We start from the raw sequence: 21969 nt of genomic DNA, 5'->3' as shown, positions 1-21969 counted from the left end.
AAAACAAAAAATTTTAAATATTCAGATGGTTCGAATTATTTCGTCATGTTTAGATTATTAGAAAAAGGGAACTATCCGATAAAGACCAGTAAAACTTGGAACACAAATATAAAAATAATATAGGTATATAATTAATCCAAATTAATGCAAATGCAATTTTGTTTTTTCTGTGAATCCATGCGCTACAATCTTTTCTACATCAATTTGTACATTTGTTATTTTAAATTTATCATTAAATATATTAATTAAATAGCAGTTTGTTTTTAATATTATTAACTTTTTCTATTCCCTTCGTTCTTTGTTTGTATCTTTTTAGGTGAGTCAGTTTGTTCTGGAATTGAGGTTGAAATTGAAAATAATAACAATCATTTTCTTCATGGTAAGCTAAATCATTGTTTCATAACAAATTTCATTAAACAACTCATCTTTGAAACTTTTTTCTTTCAGTGTATTTTAATAAAAACTTAAACTTTATTTGTAAATAATCGAATTTTTATTTTTAGCACAAGGAAGCAGTTGCTGCTACTTGTCGTTGTAAATACTAATAAATAATTTTTTCCTTTTTTTTTATTTAAAGCTTTAATTTTATTTGTATTATTTATTTGTTATTACAAATATTACATTAATTATATTAATGATATACTATTCAAGATGCTTTTTACATTAACAAATTAATAATTTTTACTTATATAGTCTTTATCAATTAAATATATTTGAGGACTCTAGCGAAAGTCTGCTCGACCGATTGTTGTAATTTTATCCTTTTAACATTAAAAGTGTTCGTAATTATAGAGCTTCGTATGAGGAATAGTTGCATCAAAGAGTTTTTTAAGCTTATTGAAGATGTGAATTTGTCCTTTTTGTACTTCAACAGTAAAGTTGAGCTTAGTAATTACAATTATATTGAATTCTCTTTCTTGGCACAAATATCCATGGACGATATTAGTGTGCAGTATAGCCCCTTCATACTCCGATACATTTCTGCTCTTCTTTTCTAGTTGAATGTGCTAATTTAATTAATATTTTTATTATAGTTCTTTCAGCCATTAATGGTTAATACGTTCGTTTCCGAATCTGAGTCTACGAATTTTGTACGCGGTAGATAAGAGCAGATAAAATCGAATAAGAAAAATCAATTAGAAGGAGTGAAAATTTTCCACTTCCTTCTAGAAGTATGAATGGATTCAAGTATAAGCCGGCCATTTAGTTGCCAAGTAATGGCGTATTGAATATCTCACTAATTGACAATTCTAAAATTCTATAAAAATAATAATATAAAAATTAAATCATGTCTTTACTGATTAAATTATTTAGCACAATAGTTCTTATAAAGATCGAGGTGCTCTAGTTTAAACTAGCAATCAGATATTCCTGTTGTTCACATTACCAAACAACAAATACGATGAGTAAATAGAAACTGACATTAAAACTAACTTAATCGATAAAAATCACTTATTTTTTACATCTAATCGATAGATCGGTGATATAAAGTGGAACCTATTACGTGTATATTGAAGGTATCGTTTTTCACTATTTATCGTACATAGTAATCGATGGAATCGATGGAAGTAATTGTTCCTTTGCCCGGAGCCAGCTTTATAACAATGGGACCCAAAAATTTTAATGTATTGATATGGTTTTCTAAGACATATATAAGCTAAACATACTAATGGAATGAATACACAGTTGTTTGAACTATTTAGACTATAAATATTTCTTTATAATAGATAAGTTAAACAATATATACTACTTAACTACCCTAATATTAATTAATTGAATTCATTATACGCATCACATCAAGCGCATTCTCATTATATTGCATGTAGTATACGAATTGAGTCATTTGAACCATTTTAATTAAGTTGACATCTGAAGATGTATTTAGAATCATTAAACCATCTACGTTCACATTCACATTCATTCACTGAGAAGAGTAAATAATTAGAGAATCAGAACTACTTAAACAACCAATGGAAGTAAAAATTTGTTATTATTTTTAATTTTGAACCCACTTCAACTTGAACCTATACAACTTTAACCGATTTACGAAAAAGCAAACTAATTTTAATGCCAAATTGTTTATTCGTTGCTTAAAGAATCACTAGGACAATCGTCATATTTAATTAATGGTTTGTTTGTGCTATATTACACTTACAGGTGACACAACTTATCACATGAAGATATTGGTGCCTGCTGTGGCCTCTGGTGCCATTATAGGCAAAGGTGGTGAAACAATTGCCTCTTTGCAAAAAGATTCTGGTGCTAGAGTAAAGATGTCCAAATCGCATGATTTTTATCCAGGTAAGTTTTATTCGTTCATCGTTCTTATAATTTTCTTATAATATGTAATATCTGATTAACTGATTATCGTTTGTGTTGAAAACCATTTAGGCACTACTGAACGTGTGTGTTTGATTACTGGTTCTGTGGATGGCATCATGTCGGTGCTAGATTTTATTATGGATAAAATACGTGAAAAGCCTGATTTAACTACAAAAATTATTGATGCTGAATCGAAACAAACTCAAGAGCGTGATAAGCAAGTCAAAATCTTGGTGCCCAATTCCACAGCCGGCATGATAATTGGCAAAGGTGGTGCTTTCATTAAACAAATCAAGGAGGAGAGTGGCTCTTATGTACAGATCTCGCAAAAGCCGAAAGATATTTCATTACAGGAACGTTGCATCACCATAATTGGCGACAAAGAGAATAACAAAAATGCCTGTAAAATGATTTTATCGAAGATTGTAGAAGATCCACAATCAGGTACGTGTCTAAATGTGTCATATGCTGATGTCAACGGTCCAGTTGCTAATTTTAATCCGACTGGGTCACCCTACGCGACTAATCAAAATGCCATCAACTCGAGTACCGCTTCACTTAATTCAACACTTGGTAATGCTATTGGTGGTGCTGCAACCGCTGCAGGTTTACTAGTCAACGGAACAGGTATAAATTTGTCATTAAACTTAGGTTCACCAAATCCAGCTCCAAATTTGGCTGTAGCTACACAATTATTGGAACATATTAAGGTTTGTACAGGAGATAAACAATTAATGGTGATAAAAAATATTCTGACTTTAAAATGTTATTTTATTGTAGGTTGCAATGCGTGGAACAGGTTATTCGGAAGCCGCCACAACAGAAGTTTGTGCTGCACTTGGTGTGCTAGCCAAATATGGTGTGCTTGGCATGGGTGTCGGCGTACCGCACGCCAACGGCGCACACACTACTCTCGGCAGCTATTTGGGCGTTTCGGCGCTCGACCAGCAAACCGCCGCTGCTGCGTCAGCCGCAACAGCTGGTAACGTGTTTGGCGCCGTCGGTCAAGTAAATTTGGAGCAGTACACCGCCGCTGCCGCAGCTGCTGCTGCTGCTGTTGCCAACCGTCCAACACAATCACAGTTGGAGGCAGCCGCCGCAGCCGCGCAGTTCGATCCATTCCGTCATTTAGGATCAGCTGCACAAGCAACCACACCTGTTTCATTAAATAACAATAGCTTTGGATTAACCGCCGCCACTGGCACTGGCAACACAGCGCAAGCTTTAAATGCCGCCTCACTAAGTGGCATGAGTAAGAGTCCCACACCGGGTGATTTAGGTGCCAAGGATACAAAGAATGTTGAAATCCCAGAAGTAATTGTTGGGGCTATATTAGGTGGGCCACGTTATTATGCTTATCCTTACTAAAAAGCAAACACACACAAATAAAAAAGCATAAAAACATTAATTATTAATTATTTACAAAAACTTTTTAAATCCTACATATAACATAATTGTTGTTTGTTTAAATTTCATTTGTTTATATTATTGTTGTAACATTTATTATTATTGTTAATCTAAAATTTCCACACCTTAGATTAGAGTTTACTCCAACTTACTAAAAATTAGTAACCAAAAAAAAAGACAAAACAAAAAAATCATTTAAAACATACAGACTTAATTTTAAATACAAGACATTCCGCATAACTCTTGAAAGCTGAATTCACTAATAAGCGGACCCACCTGCTTTCAAGTAAAATTCCAAACCCGGGTAGGCGTAAAGATGTCACCACCCGTTCCGCAAGACCCTTAGCAAAACATGTAAAACAAAGCAAAATGCCTAAATACAAAATAAAAATTTACCCGCATTCCATTTAAATTCCTCATTATTAGCCCATGTGCTACATTTGTGCGCATTTTTTAAACAAACAATATAACCCAAGGCATATATGAGATATATATCTTGGCGCTCACATTTATATACATAAATTAATTGTTTTTCTTTATAAATCTAGTCAAGTTCTTGCCGCACATTCGTCAGTCTTTCTCGTCATTTTTATTGCAAATTTAAATGTTAAATCTCAAAAGGCATTTTCCACTCGATAAGCACATGCACACATCTATTTAGAACACCACATCCCAACACCAAACCTCACGCACCCGAAGAATGAACTTAATTGATAAGGAAGTTATATAGAAATTAAAGCTGTGATTCCACATTTTGTTCTCTACCAATTTTATGCGCATAATTCAATTAAATTGATTTCAAAAACGAAAAGATCAACATTCCAGTTAACATTTAGAAATAAATAAATAAATAAATAATTATACTAAAAGGCTGGTCCTTGCTCAAGCACCTCCTATAGAGGTTATTTCTTCATAAGATTATTTGGTGCACATTTATTGACTTATTTTCACAGTCTCAAATCAAGCCCTAAAATATCTAAACCAATATCTGCCAAAAGAAAAAGTGAGCATTGAACGTAGATTTATGTATACGTTTCAACACATTCACCGAAAAACGGATGTAGTGCCTAATTGACCTACTACTAATATAATTTACCTTTTTTTATTCAATATAACTAAATTGTATAAGATTTTACTTATGTGTATGGTAGGCAGTTTAAAAAGCAAGTAGAGTGGTCTCAATAGGTATCAAATTCCGTAGAAGCCTGTTAGTGCTATCAAAAATTTGTTTTACATACATATATCTTTATATATATAGATTTATATATATATATATACAACATATGAATTTTTTTTGTAATATTTTGATAACTTACGTAGTAGCTTTTACTAAAATGTTACAATTTTTTTCATTAGCTTATAATTATTATATATAGTTTTGTTTAAAATTATTGTATATATGCATATATTTGGTTAATATATATATATATTTATACATGTGCTATATATTTATGATTCTGTAAGTAACGGATTTAGGTAATTCGTGTTTACATACATAAAATGTTAAAGTAACTTGATCGTATATGTGAATATAGGTACATTAATATACATAAATATGTAGGTTTCTAGATATAGTAAAAAAATTTATATAATTTATATTTAGCGTTTTAATGGGATTATTATTTTTGTTTTTTTTTATATATATAAGTATCTGTGTATGTATTAATATATCAGTTTATGTGCTTAAAGATATGTTAAATTAAGTTTATTGACAAGATGAAAATGAAGTCTATGCAATATACTTGAATAGATATTAGATATTAGTTTCTTTAATATATATGCAGTAGCACAGGAACAATGTTATCGTTGTTGTTGTATTAATTCAAGTGTTGGCGGGAATGAGTGATATTTGAAGGTGTCTTAACTGGTGGCTTCAAATAGAGGTCCGCCTGCTGATATTAGAAAAATTTTAAATTGTGTCTAAAATGATAAATTAATAACATTTTAGTTGTTGTGAAACTTCTTGCGATCAATAACACTACTATATGATTGGTAATTGGTCGCTCTGGAGAACATTAAATGTTTTGTTATAGTAGGCTCAATGGATTGTAGAGCAGGATTACATGATCTGTAATTAGGGTCAATAATATGTAAAAAGAAATGACAATAAATTTGAAGTACAGAGAATATTGACTTGATTTTGTTTTACAAGTCAAGGTGTACATATAAATAACCAATAATTTGGTGTATACATTTTTTATATCATTTTTAGGAAAGTTAAATCTATAAAAGATCGTACAGAATTACATTAGAAAATATTATTATTAGTATAAGAAGAGACAAGAGTATTAAAGAAAATCTCTTGTGTAAACTACTCTGGACTATATAATGCTAGTAATAATTATAACAATATTGGATATCTTAGTTTAAAAGATCAGATTTCATTCAGTTCGATTCGATTCTCAACCATAACCAGCACAATTTTTCTTTAAGATAAAATATTTTTATGCAATTCTTGTCAATAAATTTAATGCATATATGCATATGTGTTAAATGTTTCCCATAATAAATACCTCAAAATAGTTTGTGTTACCTTTATATAGTATAAGTTTGATATTAATATGATTTCACATAAACCATATATAAGTACATATATAATTATATATCCATAAATTGATGCGTTAGATGCAAACACCTTTTATTTATGCAACTGATTTACTGTATTTTTTAGTTAATAACATTCCATGCAAAAGGCACTTACACCTATTTTTGAACACTAAATACTTACAATGAATTCTTGCATTAACTTTTCAACTCCTATTAATAAATTTATTAATTTATTTGTAATTTGTTTGAAGGCTTTTAATCGATTTTTGTATCATAAAAAATATTAATAATTTTTTTTCTTTAACTTTAAATGCCCTTAGAATTGCTCATTTTGTTAAGGATTTTTTTTTTTTTTGTTAATTACATATATAAAAACACACACAGAGTAATTTGTATTGTATTTTAATATTTAAATTGTTATTATGAATTTGTGCATTACCTAAATACGTTAACTGTAGCTCTTTTGTAATTCTTCTCTAAAATAATCACCTACAAATTCCAGGTCCGAATGGGCGTAGTTTAGTTGAAATACAACACGCTTCTGGCGCAAATGTGCAAATTTCAAAAAAGGGCATTTTCGCACCTGGCACTAGAAATCGTATTGTAACTATAACTGGTCAACCGAGTGCCATTGTCAAAGCGCAATTTTTAATTGAACAGAAAATCAACGAGGAGGAGACAAAAAGAGCGCGACAAATTCCATTAACCACTGTTGTGAATTAATTTTACAAGAAACTCTAAGAAAAATAAAATAAAGAAAACAAAAAAGGAGATCAAATAATAAACAACGCTAATAAAAAAAACGCATTAAAATTAAACTATAATTAGCAATCTTAAAAGAATTGAATTAAATTTTAAATCCAAATAATTAATTAATTAATTAACCAATTAATTAACTTTAGTTTCTAATTCCTACGTTATCGACCTATCAATTTAATCATCAATCCTTACAGTGACCCTGCAAGCTTAAAATGAAATTTATTCAATTTAATTAAAAACGAAAATGAAATTAAAGTTTTAACTACAAGGAAAAAAAATACAAAAAAAATAATTTATGAAGCACTTGTGTGCTTCAGTAATAATTTAAATTGATTAGATTTACAATTAAAAAAAAAGAAGATTTAACGAAAAATAATATTTTAAATAGCAACAATTTAAAAGAAAACGAAAACTTTATTAATTTATTAACATTAAAAAATTATTGTTAAAAATATACAACAAAACAAACAAAAGTTAAAAATGTAGCTAAAAATTAGTAACAATTTTAAATGTTTACCTACACATTCTAAAAGTTATACACAATTTCCAAACGTTAACAATATTTTCTATATGCATATATACCATATACCGTACATATGTATGTATGAATTAATTTTTTCCAATATAACCCCAAATTATCTTTCCAATGCTTTTAAAATTGTCAGCAAAGTCTAGGTTTTTTTTTACAATCAATGAGAATAATTATTCTACGCGCGATATAGCGATATATATATTAAGCATGAATTTTGTTATGATAAATAAATATATTTTGAAATTTGTTTTCAAATTTCATTTCAAAATACAATTGAATTCAAAGAGATTTTATTTTGACATATATAAATTTTTTAAACACATTTAAGTGTTTTCTAATTACTTATGATTCTTAAGTGATGATGTTAAAATTAATATACCATGTAAAAACAAAGAAATTATTATTAAATAATAATTTTTTTTATTTAAATAGAAAAATTTTTATTTTAATAATGAAGAAAAATAATAATGATTTTTTTTTATTTAAATAAAAAAAATTGTATTTTAATACTGAAGAAAAATAATAACTTAACTTTGCTGTCAGAAATTTGCCAAATAATTATTAATTATATATAACAATAATTTAATAGTATAAAATTAATTATCATTTTGTTGAAAATAGTTAATTGTTTTGTTTTTCTTTTAAAATATGTTGCTTTTAATTGCTTAAAATAGGAATTGCAAGTAATTTGTTAAGTTTTAACAGTTTTAACAGTTTTATTTTAAAGTTAAAACTATAAACTAAAAACTCTGGGCGTTTTCAGTGAGAGTTGTAATGATTAATCAATGCCGATCAACTAATAAAAAATACAAGGTAAATATTTTGTTTTAAAGGACTTGTGTGAATACTTTAAATGTGTTTTGTTTTATAGTTTATTAAAACAGTCAAAATCGTTATTATTCACTTATAAGAGACATGAGCATTTTACACATTGCGAATGTAAATATTAGTTAAATTTTTAATCAGTTATTCGCAATATAATTTTTTTTTATTTAATTCAACAATACAGAAAAAAAGCAGTGGCAAAGTTAAAAATATGAAAATTATGTTTCATTAACTGAAACTAACAAAAATATTGACAATTAAGAAATAAAGTGAATTTTATTTAAAACAAATAAAACGACTAAATGGAAATGAGTTGTTATTTGAAACAAATTTTCTAAATTAATTATTTGAATATACAAACAGAAACGTGTGATAAATATTAAACATATAATTAAATATATTATAGTTTTTTAAAGTTTTTTTCAATTAATTATTTACATCGTTATGCATATAATGCCTGATCACTATAAATAAACAATAAAAATGATCTAAAATAATTACTTAATACTCGTCTTTGCCACTGTTTTAATTTTACATCACAAAACATAATAGACATGAAACACTATAAACACTTAAATACAATATTTTTGTTATTCATATATATCATATATATATTGAGATTTCTTCTTTATATTATCCTTTGCATTATTTCCTAAATGATAATCTTTTACAGCGTTTTAAGAAAAAGAAAAAAGTGGTAAATGTGTTGCGCGCGCACGTGAGTCTCCTTTGGATTTTTTGTTTTTATTTCCTTATTTCCTTATTTTTTCTTTATTTGTATATATGTATATTATAAGAAATTACAATTTGTTTTTTATATAAATCATAATTTCTATTTGCTATTTGCTTCTTTCATGCTGATGTTTTACGCATTACTGTGAACAATTCTGTTTCTTAACTCAAAAGCCAGAAATTCCCTTTTTTGATTAATTTGCCCTTACATACAAATTACATTTGATTTCGTTTTATTTTGGTTTAAGAATTAAATTTAGATTCTTAGTATATAAATAAAAATAAATATATAAAAAAAAATTAAAATAAACTACATCACAGTTATGTTTATAATTTAACATAAGCAATTTACATAAATAATTTCTTATTTTTTAGTTTATTGGTAAATATTATTATATTTACATATATATTATTTTAGACTTCATTAACATACATATATGTAATTTTACATAATTGTGCAATTTGGTTTTACATACGTTTTTATACATACAAAATTTAAAAATAATTTTGTAAATATTAAAAAAATGCTATAAAAGACATAAATATAAAATTCATTTTAAAATTGTATTTAGTATACTATATATATATAATTATTATATTTTTTTTTTTGTTCATTTTCTCAATTACTTAAAAGTACACATAACGATCATCACTGTTATTATTTCGTATTTAAATGATGAAAAATAATTTCCAAATTTTTTATATATAAGTTTATTTTTATATATTTCTGCTTAATTTGTCAGTTTTTTTAACTCTATATACATATACTATATAGTTTCATATTTCAATTGATGCATAAAGTGTCATATAAAAACTTTATTGCTTTCAATAGAATTTGATTTAATTAAATGTGTTTTTTTCTTTATTGTATTACATATATACATACATACATATATAAAAATTATAAAGTGTACTTTAACTTTAATTTAAACAAAAACATGAAACATGAAATACATAAATGTTAATTATGTTAAAAAATTAAATTGATATATATAATAAAATAATTTAAATACCAGCCAAACAGTGTTTTTTATTTTTTAATTATTTTAATTTTGTTTTTTTTTATGTTATATTTTTTATCAAAATCACCCAATCAATCAATCAGTCAATCAAATCGAATCGTTTTATATAGCAAACTCATACTCAGATATTTCAGTTACTCAGTGCCGCCCATCACATTCACCACTAAAAAACGCCACAAATTCACCTTTAGTTATCATGTCTTTATATATAATGAAATATACTATATCAACTTATATACAAATTATATATTTCCTTATAATAATATCGTATGTTGTATCATATGATTCATCATTTTAACAATTAAGATCACTGAAAGCGCTCATAAATTTGAAGTATATATTTAATTTCATTATTTGAAGTGTTATACACATTTTTGGTGAAAAAAAACTTAGAAATTTTAAAATTTATTTTCTAATTATTAATAATTTATATAAACATAATTTATGATGTATAAAAAATGTCTCAATTTGTTGAACAAACATACAGTTAAAGTTAAATAAATTTTGTAAACATAAATTATGATTTTTTTAGTCTGTATATATATACTTTTTAAAACACATAAACAAAAAGTTGTTAATTAGTTCAATACATTTAAATAAAATAAATATATAAAGAAATATATATATATATATATAAATACATAATAAGATGGAAAAAATGTGGTGTCATTGTCAATGTGCAATATTTGTTTAAGTTTGAAGCTGATTACTACAACAACTACTAACATTAAAAAATCAAACAATAGTTAAAATATATATATATATACAATTAATTATATACTTCTCTCTCTATATAATATAGAATTTTATTTTTTTTTTTTGAAATTCTTTTTTTTTTTTTAATTTTGTCAGCAAAATTTGCTAGTGTGCCTTGAAATTTGCAAAAAAAAAAATATAATTTATTAAAATCTGTTGAATTAATTTATACAAGATAACTTTTCAATAATAATATATAGTAATATATTATAAATTGTTAAGGGTACATTTAAATTATTTTATTAAACAATATGTTGGAGTTCAATTAAATTATTATTAATTAATAATAGTAACAGCAAAACAAATATAAATTAATATTATTAAAAAAAGAAAATATAAAAGCAAAAACAAAATATTATATTGCTATAATTGATTATTATAATTATAATGTATATGAAATTTCGTTAAAGGAATAATGATTTATTAATCAAGAAAAAAATAAACAAGAAAAAAATAAAAGAAAAATGAAACAAAAGAGAGAATAAAAAGAGGTGTAGAAAAGAATTAATAAAAAATTTATTTAGAAAATTATAGTCAAATTTTTAGTAAAATAATTAAAGCAAACCATTTGCAAAGTTATTAGTTTAAAAGAATTTAATATCTACTGTAAAATGTATTAAATATTATTAATTTAAAAACAATTTTAAAACAACAAAAAACAACAACAACAAAATCACAACAAGCATACACACGCGTCCTTTCATTAAAAAAATAATAACCCCCAAAATAACTATCAAATTCATCAATATTTTTAAGAAAGATTAATTAATATTACTTTCGTAAAAATGATTTAAAGTAATTGAGTCTAATAAGTATATCTCAACTAATCGTCGTGATAATGAATAATATTACTGCTAGTAGTAATCTTTTGAAACATAATTGATTTCCACATTTAATTTTTGTGGAGCATAAGCCCTGTATAATTAATTTGAATAATTCAGAGGTACTTATAATAATGGGAAACGTTGTCAAGCTTCTAGTATTTTTTATCACTTCATTTACGAATACATTCTGTATTTTATTACCTATATTGTGCTCCGATTCCTATCAAAATTGAGACGATCAGGATTTACTAAATTGTAAATCAATTTGAAACTAAGATATGACTTACGATATTCTTTGCACCAGGTCTGTGAAATTTAATATAGGTACCGATTTACGACAGCTTATGTTTAATTGCAGTGCCATAGTTCATTTTGTAGCTCTACAAAATCTTTAAAATTTGGTTTTGAACCGATCTTCAAATAAATGTAAGATACTATATCCGTATGTTTTTTAATTGGATATCAGCAACTCTATTATGCCTTTCTACTCTAACATATATATTAGATCACTCACTTACTAGTTGTACCATATGTATGTCAACAAGATTTACAAATGCGAGAGAGATATGAAGCCATTGTCGCTAGACATTATTTTCCATTTAAATTTTTATTTATTTCTAAGTTTCAAGTCTAGTAGAATAGAATTCATTTTATGCTATGGCGATCATTTGACTATGCATTTAAATTTTACTTTTAAAAAACAAAGAACAATGAGTTGAAATGATCATGATTTATTTACTAAAACTTGGTTAGTTTTAGTAAAGAGAGTGCTCACTCTTTTGTTTAAAAAGGGATAAAGGGGTAATATATGAGAAGAAAATTTTTTGTCAACGCAGTTTGACGTCTTCTATACTTGTGATGTCCACAAGGTTCGCTGTTTTGAAGAAATATCACTGATAGTGAAATATTTTAATCTCGCAATGCCTAGGCTTTTGAAACTTGGTTTTCTGAATTTAGTTCAGTGTAAAGTATTCCATAAATTATATTGTGAGGAAAGCTTTTTAATAAATGTAACCCAATTTCTATTAGTAATAAAGTTAGTAACGAAAAATATATATGTTCAAATGTAAGCTTTGTGATATCAATTTGGCTATCGATAAACGACTTGTGTTTTCGTAAGTTATTGTTATCGATATATTACACGTTAAAATTTTCGTCTAGGTATTGCTATTCAGAAGCTTAATTACTTATAAATATTTTAACAAATATATTAAACTTTCTACTAAAAATCTTCATTAAACCTAATAATTAAATATAAATTCATTATTAAGTGCAATATATACACATACACCTACATATGGACCTAACACACACATCTATAAAAACACTAATTAATTCACAACACCAACATTAACACCAACATATGCATAAAGCGAGCGCGAAATTTCATTGAAATACATTTAATTAAAAAAGTACTGGATCTGTGATATGTATTAAAATAGATGAATTAATTAATTAATATATGTTAACGAAAAATTACGATTTATAACAGCAAGTGTAAAATACATATGCATATAATATATGTGAAATTATTAAGAAACACTTGCTCACATGTATACATATATACGTGCATACATGTATATATATATATAAAATATAATATTCTCACCATCATTAAAAAAATTGAATTTAAGTAAAACATTTTAAAATAATGCAGATTTAAAAACTATTTTAAATTAATGCGTACGAAATTCGTGTAAGTTCCCTTGTCATAATTCTACGATTCTTCATTCTCGAACGCGTTTCGAATAAAAATCAAACATACCAAAGACATCTGTAACGTTGCATATGTGCCCGGGAACTTTGGGTTAGGGTGCCATTATGTATCACAAACCTAATGAATTTTTTAAATTAATCTTACGTAAGGTACACATGCTCCAACCGGTTGTACAATAAGGCACTGTTGTGTTGCTCCTATTAACATAACTATTGATCCGGATAAATAATATAGCTTAGTAGTTTTTAATTCACATTCTTAATGCGATTCATTATGAAGAGGTAAAATAGATACTAGTGGAGAGTTTATTTATACTTGTGTATTAACCTAAATTGATTTATTAATAAGAGTTTAAATGTCGTATAAACGGGATAAATATGGTAAAGTGCAGTTGTACGGTTGTATGATTATCGAAAGATTCCTATTTTCCGTTTCTGGAGTTTTCAAAGAGAAAAAAAATAAGAACTCTGAAATACAATATGTTAGAACGTGTGTACTATACATAAGAGAAGGAATATTAATACGCTTTGACCAAAAAATAAGTGACCTGTAATAATAAGATAATCTCATTTATTTTCATTGAAATAAATTACTCCTGCTAATTCGATTCAAAGTTTTTTAACAAATATTAACATTTTTAATTTGATTCCCCTCTCCTAATTAAAGTCTGTAATTCAATTCAATTTTTGAATGACAGAATTAAATGGCACATCTGCAGCAGAAACTTAAATTAGTGCTATGTCGTCATGTAATGTAATTGATCATGTAATGTTACGTAAATGTATTTCTTTAATAAAACCCAAGTGCATATATAACAAAAAAAATTAAAAAGTACTAAACAAAATTACATACAAAAAATAAACAAAACATATAAATGAAAAAAGATTTTAAAAAGGCATTATGCTTGTTTGGATTTTTTTGTTTTTGGCTTTTGTTATTGGCCAATTTTTTGATATTTTCAGCAATTATTTTAATATATAAAATCAAAAAAAAAAGTAAGTACAAAAAAGTTGACATTTACAACAACAAACCAATTTAGTTATTAGTGTATTTTTTTTCAACATTATTTACAATTTGCAAGCACTTCAAAATTTCATCAAATTTCAGTAAACTCACCTCCCCACGCACTCACAAAACACCTTAAACATATACACTAATCAGCGTATTTATAATTAATAAAAAATATTAAATGAAAAGAAATTTACATATATATATATATACACATTATAAACATTTAAATATATATTATTAAAATAAAAAAAATTTTTTGTTCTCATATTTTAGTCATTAGATTAAAACTAAATACAAATGAAATGTTTTAAAGAAGTATATTAAAAGGCATCATATATATAGAAATATATATACATTAATTTTAATTGCTATTCAACGACGGAGTCTATTAGTGTTAAAGAATAAATAATATTTAAAATTAATTGAAAAACTTTTAAAATCAATGTAAACATATATTTAAATTTCAAGTACAGCGTAAAGAAAAATTTGCGCTCTTAAGCTGAATATAAATGAATATTAATAAAAACTTGAAATAAAATTTTACGTTTTGACTTAATGTAATCTAATGCAAAATTAATGAAATAAAACTTTAATAAATTAAAATAATAAAAAATTTACTAATTTTGGAAAAAGCAAATATGTATGTCTGAATCCATATTTGATATTGAGAAGTCTATTATACATATTAATTATTTTAACAATAAAGAAAATATGCTGAGCATTTATTGCTAAAACATTTTCAAAAGAAAGAAAATTTACATAGAAAGAAGAAATAAAGGAAAAAAATACGCAAAAATTTGAAATTTTAAGATTAACTACAATAGATTGTAAAAAATGAAATGAAAAAATAAAAATGATTTCAGAATAATATTTAAAAAGAAATATGTAATTAAAATTGGAACAGTTATTAAAAAATATTTCTTCAACAATTTAATAATTTAGTGTTCATTATTCACAAAAGAAAAAAATTTTAAAACTAGAAATATAAAATGAATTAAGAAAAAATTAAAATTTCAATAATATTTAATTCATATAAATAATTACAAAAACTTAGTTTGTAGTATGATGGTAATATTAATACAATAAATAAAAATTTTAAATTAACATTTAATTCATGCATTTCGTTTTTTATTTTTGTCATCTATTTAAAGCATATTTTAAATTTCTCTCATCCTCGTCTCATCGTTGCGCCAACACACAGTCAATACAGAGATGTTATAATAAGTAAGCAAGCTTATAATAATTTCGAAAGAAAAATATTCTTGAATTTTGAAAAGTGTTCAGGTAGGTGAACTATTATCCCAGCAACAACAACAACTTAAAAGGTTTCTGATTTTTACAACAGCAACAGATTTGCTTGCAACAACTACATATGTCAAAGGTGAATAATGCAATCAAAATTCTGTTTTTATTTAGAGTATATTCTATGTTTTTCTATGTTAATAATACTAGTAGCAAAAATAACTCGTTTTGTTGCGCGATTAGCAGTAACATATTCATAACATATAACAACATAATATATGGCAATGTTATCTATTATACGGGATATTAGAATTTCGATTCCGATTTCGATATTTAAAGGCACTACTATTTTTAGATGGGTTTAATGTTTTTATAATTAGTGATTAAATAGCAAAAATATAAAATTTTTATAGAGTTTAAAAAAATGTGTTATTAAAGATGTGAAAATATTTTAATATATATTTTTTTTTAAATTTGCTTGTAATTGTTATAATTAGTTTTGTTTTAAAGAACTATGTTTTAGTGATAGAAAGCTTTTCGAAATATGTACATGTTTGTGCCGTTAATTTATTTTTCGATTTTACTGTAGACGCGATATTTTAAAACTTTTCGAAGTAATATTTTGGTTACAATAAGTAAACATTACAATATAAATTTTATTTATAAATACAATTTGTTAAGTAAATTCGTAAGATTTTACAGAAATTCAAACAAACAGAAAATTAATTATGAGACTACTTGCTGCTATTAAATAAAAACAACCATTTAAAATTCACAACATTCCACTACATTTGTTATTAGTTCTCATTTTTTCATTGATCTCATTCATCAGGATATTATAATGATCAGGATTATAAATATCATTCCCAGCCTAAACGAAAACTCACACAACAGGATCGATGATAGCAGGTGCCAATCTGGTTCACGCATTTGAGTCGTTGCAATGAGTTTTGATGTTTTAATTTAATCAACTATTCATTATTTATTATTATTTTTCATTTATTTAAGGCCTCTATGGACCTTAATGGAATTGCGAAACTAGAGGAGCGTGATTTTTGACTTTCATTCGCTTGACATTCATTAAATGGAACATCATCATATGTATAACTTTTTTTATATTTATTCATTATTAACTATAAGTTATACTACATCTAACAATATCGTATCACATATTTGTTACTTATTTGTTATAAAAAATAATTATTCAGAAACAATATTTATAAACTGAAATTTTCTCTGGTGTTCGAACTGTTAAGCAATTAAGGTTAGGTTGCAACATTAGGTGCAATAAAAATAATTAATTAAACTAAATACTTTATTATTATATGTATTTATAGATTTCATTGCAATTTTAAATTTTAATAATTTTCAATTAAGTTAGAAGTTAGAAATTAGATTTCAACTTTTCTAGAGAATACGCAATATATTAAAATTGTGTTGCTTAGCATAGTGTCAGCCAACCAAATTTAAATAATTAAAGCTTTACTTAAGAATACTTAATCAATTGGCTTGAAAAGTGACCTTCATCAAACTTGATGTCAAATTCCAAGCGAACATTATGTCCACTTTTACATGTAGCAGCAGGTTTTTAGCTTAAATATTTTATATTATAAATAATTATGTTTCAATTCATTTATGCACATGTTATGCAGACACACATATATATATTTTCATGTGTTTCAGATATACAAATGAGGCCTTGAGTTTTTCCATCATTTCAAATATCATTTCAAATGTTTGTATCATCAGCATTATCAACATTTCTTCACACTTTTATAAAATAATACTATATACATAAAATAAAATATATAATATAATGAAGTTTTGAAATGATAATGGAATGAGAAGTTTTAATGTAGGTAGAGAATAAAATTCTCTTACATATAAATGAGGTGTAGTTAAGGAAATTAACTATAAATGTACAAAACTAATTTATTTAAAATAACAAAGAAAAAATCTATTTATTTTTTATAGTGTAGTAAATATTTTAATCTCAACTAAACCTACTAAAAACAAAAATAAAAACAAAAACAAAAATCTGTTTATAAACGATCAAAACTTAAAGTTCAAAACGTAGTTAATTTTCTATATACTTCATATATTACATATATTAATATCCTATATATTATAATTAATAATATAAAGTAAAGTAAAGTAACTCAAATATTGCTGTGCAATATTTTACTAGATAAAAATGTAGAAAACTTGTTTCAAATCCAATTTTACTAAAATATTGTTAAAACATTTAATTGACAAATTGAAACTACTACAGTATTTCCATAAACATAAATAACAATTAAAATAAGAATAAAAATAAAAGTAAAAATAAAGATTATAAAAAATAAAGATAAAATTGTAAAAAATTAAAAAACTAAAAAAATAAAACAGATTTATTTATATAACGAATAAAGTAAATATATAAACAAAATGGTGGCAAATGTTTGAATGTGTTAATTATTTATAATACAAAAGGTGCGCTACATTTGTACCAAATCGCAAGACATAAAGGCACCATAATAGTATATATATGCATATATATATATACATAAATTTTTAAATACACAAGGCACTATATATATAAATTAAAATATATATTAAAAATAGAATTAAAGTAAATTGTGCAATGGAGAACGGTGAATAGTAGTAAATAGTTTGCAAATATGTATTAATGAATTAAAAATAATATTAAAATTAGTTAAAAATAAATAAATATATCGAAATTAAAAAAAAAAACAAAATATACAGATAAATATATAACAAAATGTAGCAACATTACTTGAGTACCTTAGAAAGCCAGTAAAATGTATCAAAAAAAAAAAAAACAAGTATGAAAGTATATATATAAGTGCGATAGCATTAAATGCATATATTAAAATATACAAATAAATAATTAAATATATATATTTAAACTCCAATTCCTTTTTTCTATTAAAAAATTTAAAAACAAAATTGTTAAACGTCATATTAAAGTTAATTAGCATTAATAATAATTAAAAATTAAAATAAATATTAAAGCGAACATTTTTAATATTTAAAAGAACGATTCATTTAAACGAAAAATATTAAAAAGTTAAAGAAAAAACAATTGAAATTAGAGGAAAAAATATTTTTATTGTTTAAGTAGTAGCACGAGAGGAGAAAGGTGTAGCACAGTTAGAAGTTGACAGTCGTTGCTCCTTTATTTCAATTAAAATTGATTATTATTTTTGAACCGGCCGGAATTGTTTGTAGAGTGAAGAAGAATATCATTAAAATTTTTTTTTTTATTTTTTATTTACTGAATATTTAATATTCTAAAACTTTATATTTAACCAATATTTCGCAAACATTTTTCTAGTAAAAATAAACCAAAATTGCTGGGTACTAACTAATAAAAAACTAAACTTGCTTGATATTTATTTGTTTATTTTAATTATTAATTTAATTTTATTGTTTTATTTAATTTCATTTAAAAATGCAAGAACTTTTTAATGATTACACAATACTTTCTTTCATAATTTATTTCTTTATTAGGCACAGTATTTAGTATATTCCATTTCAAGATTAAAACTCATTTATAGACTTTTCAATAAAAAAGGGAGTAGTTTACGTCAATTAATATATGACAGAGATAGTCTTATCGATTTATTAGTTATGTTAGGTTATTACTGTGAACAAAGATATCATTGGAGGTCTATAGGTCCATCGTGTTCCAATACAAGATTCATAGATTTTTATTTTTGAAAAACCATTTCAAAAATTCAATAAAAATAAGTTTTCCATCACTTATAAATAACCATCCTTGGGCATACGCTCAATACTGTCAAAGCAGGTGTGAAATCTGGAATATTCCTTATCTTCCACGCAGCAAATGTAAGAGCGCTTTAAGGTAATACGTAATCCACTAGTATGTTTTTTGATAGTGATTTATTATTTAAATATAATATCTTATATCAGTTCAACTGACGTTCATAAAACCGTACAAGATTTAAAATAGTGAATGAAATGAGAAGCTAGCCAAGGCTCTTAAAGTTTCAAGATTATTTTTTGGCTTCAATCAGACTAACATCAATGGTCTGATAATATGATAATAATATCATATCTGATAATCTGAAAATAATAAATCCTATACGTCATAGTAAATTGAACATCATAATAACAGAAAGACATATGTAGTTCAGGTTATATGTAATAATATATTTAAGTCATACATATTTTCATTTGGACGATCGACATTTTTATCGGTGTCGTATTGACAATAACCTTAATAAATCGAATGAAATAATAATCATCTGTTTATCACTCCACTAGGCTCTGTCAATACCGAAGGACTGAAGTAAGAAAAAGACTTGTGTTAATTGTCTGTATAACATATATATGATAACGGAGATAAATAGTTGTTAACTGACTGATTCCTTCCTATTATACTCTCAATAAATTTTATAGAATTGTATAGGTTACTATCATAAATCATAAATTTCAGCATTTCAATTGCTAGTAGTGCTTCAAAACAAAAAAAAATATCTGTGATATTGGAAAAACCTACTCCTTTTAATACACGACTCTAAGTACAACAGAGAGGTTAAAAGCTATTACTACAATTCATAAAATTTTTAATTTCCGAATTGAAAGTAAAAGTTTTTAAGTATACCATATATAAACATAGTGCCTAAATATGAAATCTTCCAATACTTTAATAATTATAGAAGAATTATCTCGTAGTGTTTGACTTTAATTGTTATGGTTTCTTTCATCTGTAGTTAAATATTGATTGGATTTGTTTACTTCTAAGATCTCTCTGCATAGTTCGGAGAAATATATTTTTATTTTGTTTTCCTCTTCTACAGTATATGGTAGATAGGAATTTATGTAAAAGTATTTTCTTTATTGAAGATGTATAATTTTTATCTATGTATTATTATATCTTTATTATTAATATTATAGTATTATATTATCTTTATTTTATAAATATTTATTTTTATGTTTATTTATTTTAGAGCTTACAATCAGAATCATTCGCCTATATTATAAAAACAATGTGATAATTAAATTTTTCATTATTCATTCTCAAATACTTAAAAGGTTGTAGATTTGAATTTTATTTATTATAATATAAATACATATTATATTACCGTGTATTATTATTTATATTTTTTTTTTTGTATTTACTTAATTATTTTTTATTTATTATTTTATTAATTTTTAATTGTTTTAATTAATTTTTACTTCATTTTAATTATTATTTTACTTTCAAGAACCAAAAAAAAAAAACACATTTAGTTCTTCTATTGAAGTTTCTTGAATAGAACTAATTAAAAATTAGTTTTCATCACGGTTCATAACAGTTTTATATAAAAATAGTTTTTATAAAACTTAATTAAAGATAGATTTTAAAATGGTTTATGATTTGTTTTGAAAATTTCAAGGAGGACGACTTAACAATTCTTAACTAAAAAGTAGGATAAATCACATAAGATTCATTGAGCGTTTCGATTCATTAAAGCGGAAAAAATCATAAAATTCATGTGAAATAAAAGTACTAAAACCTTTTATGATTTGACTGTGATAATTAAAAAAAATATATATATATATAAATAATAAATATTTTAAAAATTTTACAAGAAAACGTGTGCAGGAACGGAGAAAAGTAAATATTTGATATTTTTGAAAATAACATCAAATAAATAAAAACTAAAAGAAATTGTCGTGCATCTTAAATTAGTAAAACAATTATAGTAAATTAAGCATTAATTAAATGTATTAAATAGGAAAATTTTAATTAACGAAAATTAACCTTACGTACATTATATATATATGTATATATAATATAAATAAAGTAAAAACAATAATGAAAAGAAAAGAAACAAAAGCCGTCTTGACTACATGTAAAGTCTCAAGAGGAATGAAAATTTAGTAAAAATTTGAAAAGAATACAATATTTTTTAATTTTAAATTTAAATTACTTTTCATTATAGAATTTAAAAATAATAAATTTTTTAAATTTAAAAAATGTTATAAATAAATTACAATATAAAAAATATATACATAAAAATATAAATACCATAAAAAACGTGAAAAATAATTAAATTTAATTAGTTACACAAAAATGTGCACTTAAACAAAGTATAAAATTCTTTACGTTTTTATATTTTTAAATAAAATCCTTAAAAACAAAATTTATATAAAAATTAAAAATTAAATAGGCAACGATTAAATATATTTATTTTTTTCTAAGCGAACGTTATTAAGTTAAAATAAAAAGAAAATGTGAAATTTTACATATAATAACAAAAT

The 21969-nt window shown here is 24.5% G+C and overlaps 1 protein-coding gene across 17 annotated transcripts in view; it reads left to right on the top strand.

Moving 5' to 3' along the window:
- LOC119682122 (RNA-binding protein Nova-1) overlaps nt 1-7063 on the top strand; it is a 70340-nt gene extending 63277 nt beyond the window's left edge. For 14 of the 17 annotated variants that reach the window (XM_038095478.1, XM_038095474.1, XM_038095485.1 and 11 more), the window contains 5 exons: nt 317-379; nt 2158-2301; nt 2392-3032; nt 3103-3658; nt 6779-7063. In XM_038095478.1, the coding sequence (XP_037951406.1) occupies nt 317-379; nt 2158-2301; nt 2392-3032; nt 3103-3658; nt 6779-6999 (1625 nt within the window). In that variant the 3' untranslated portion in view covers nt 7000-7063. The remainder of the gene's footprint in view (nt 1-316; nt 380-2157; nt 2302-2391; nt 3033-3102; nt 3659-6778) is intronic. The other 3 variants (XM_038095488.1, XM_038095489.1, XM_038095482.1) reach the window with 1 other exon arrangement.
- Nucleotides 7064-21969: the final 14906 nt, after the last annotated feature.

Source organism: Teleopsis dalmanni, chromosome 2 (assembly GCF_002237135.1).
Source record: "Teleopsis dalmanni isolate 2A chromosome 2, ASM223713v2, whole genome shotgun sequence".
Classification (NCBI taxonomy): domain Eukaryota; kingdom Metazoa; phylum Arthropoda; class Insecta; order Diptera; family Diopsidae; genus Teleopsis; species Teleopsis dalmanni.
Note: the sequence above shows the minus strand (reverse complement) of the source record. Positions and strands in the feature narration are given on the sequence as shown.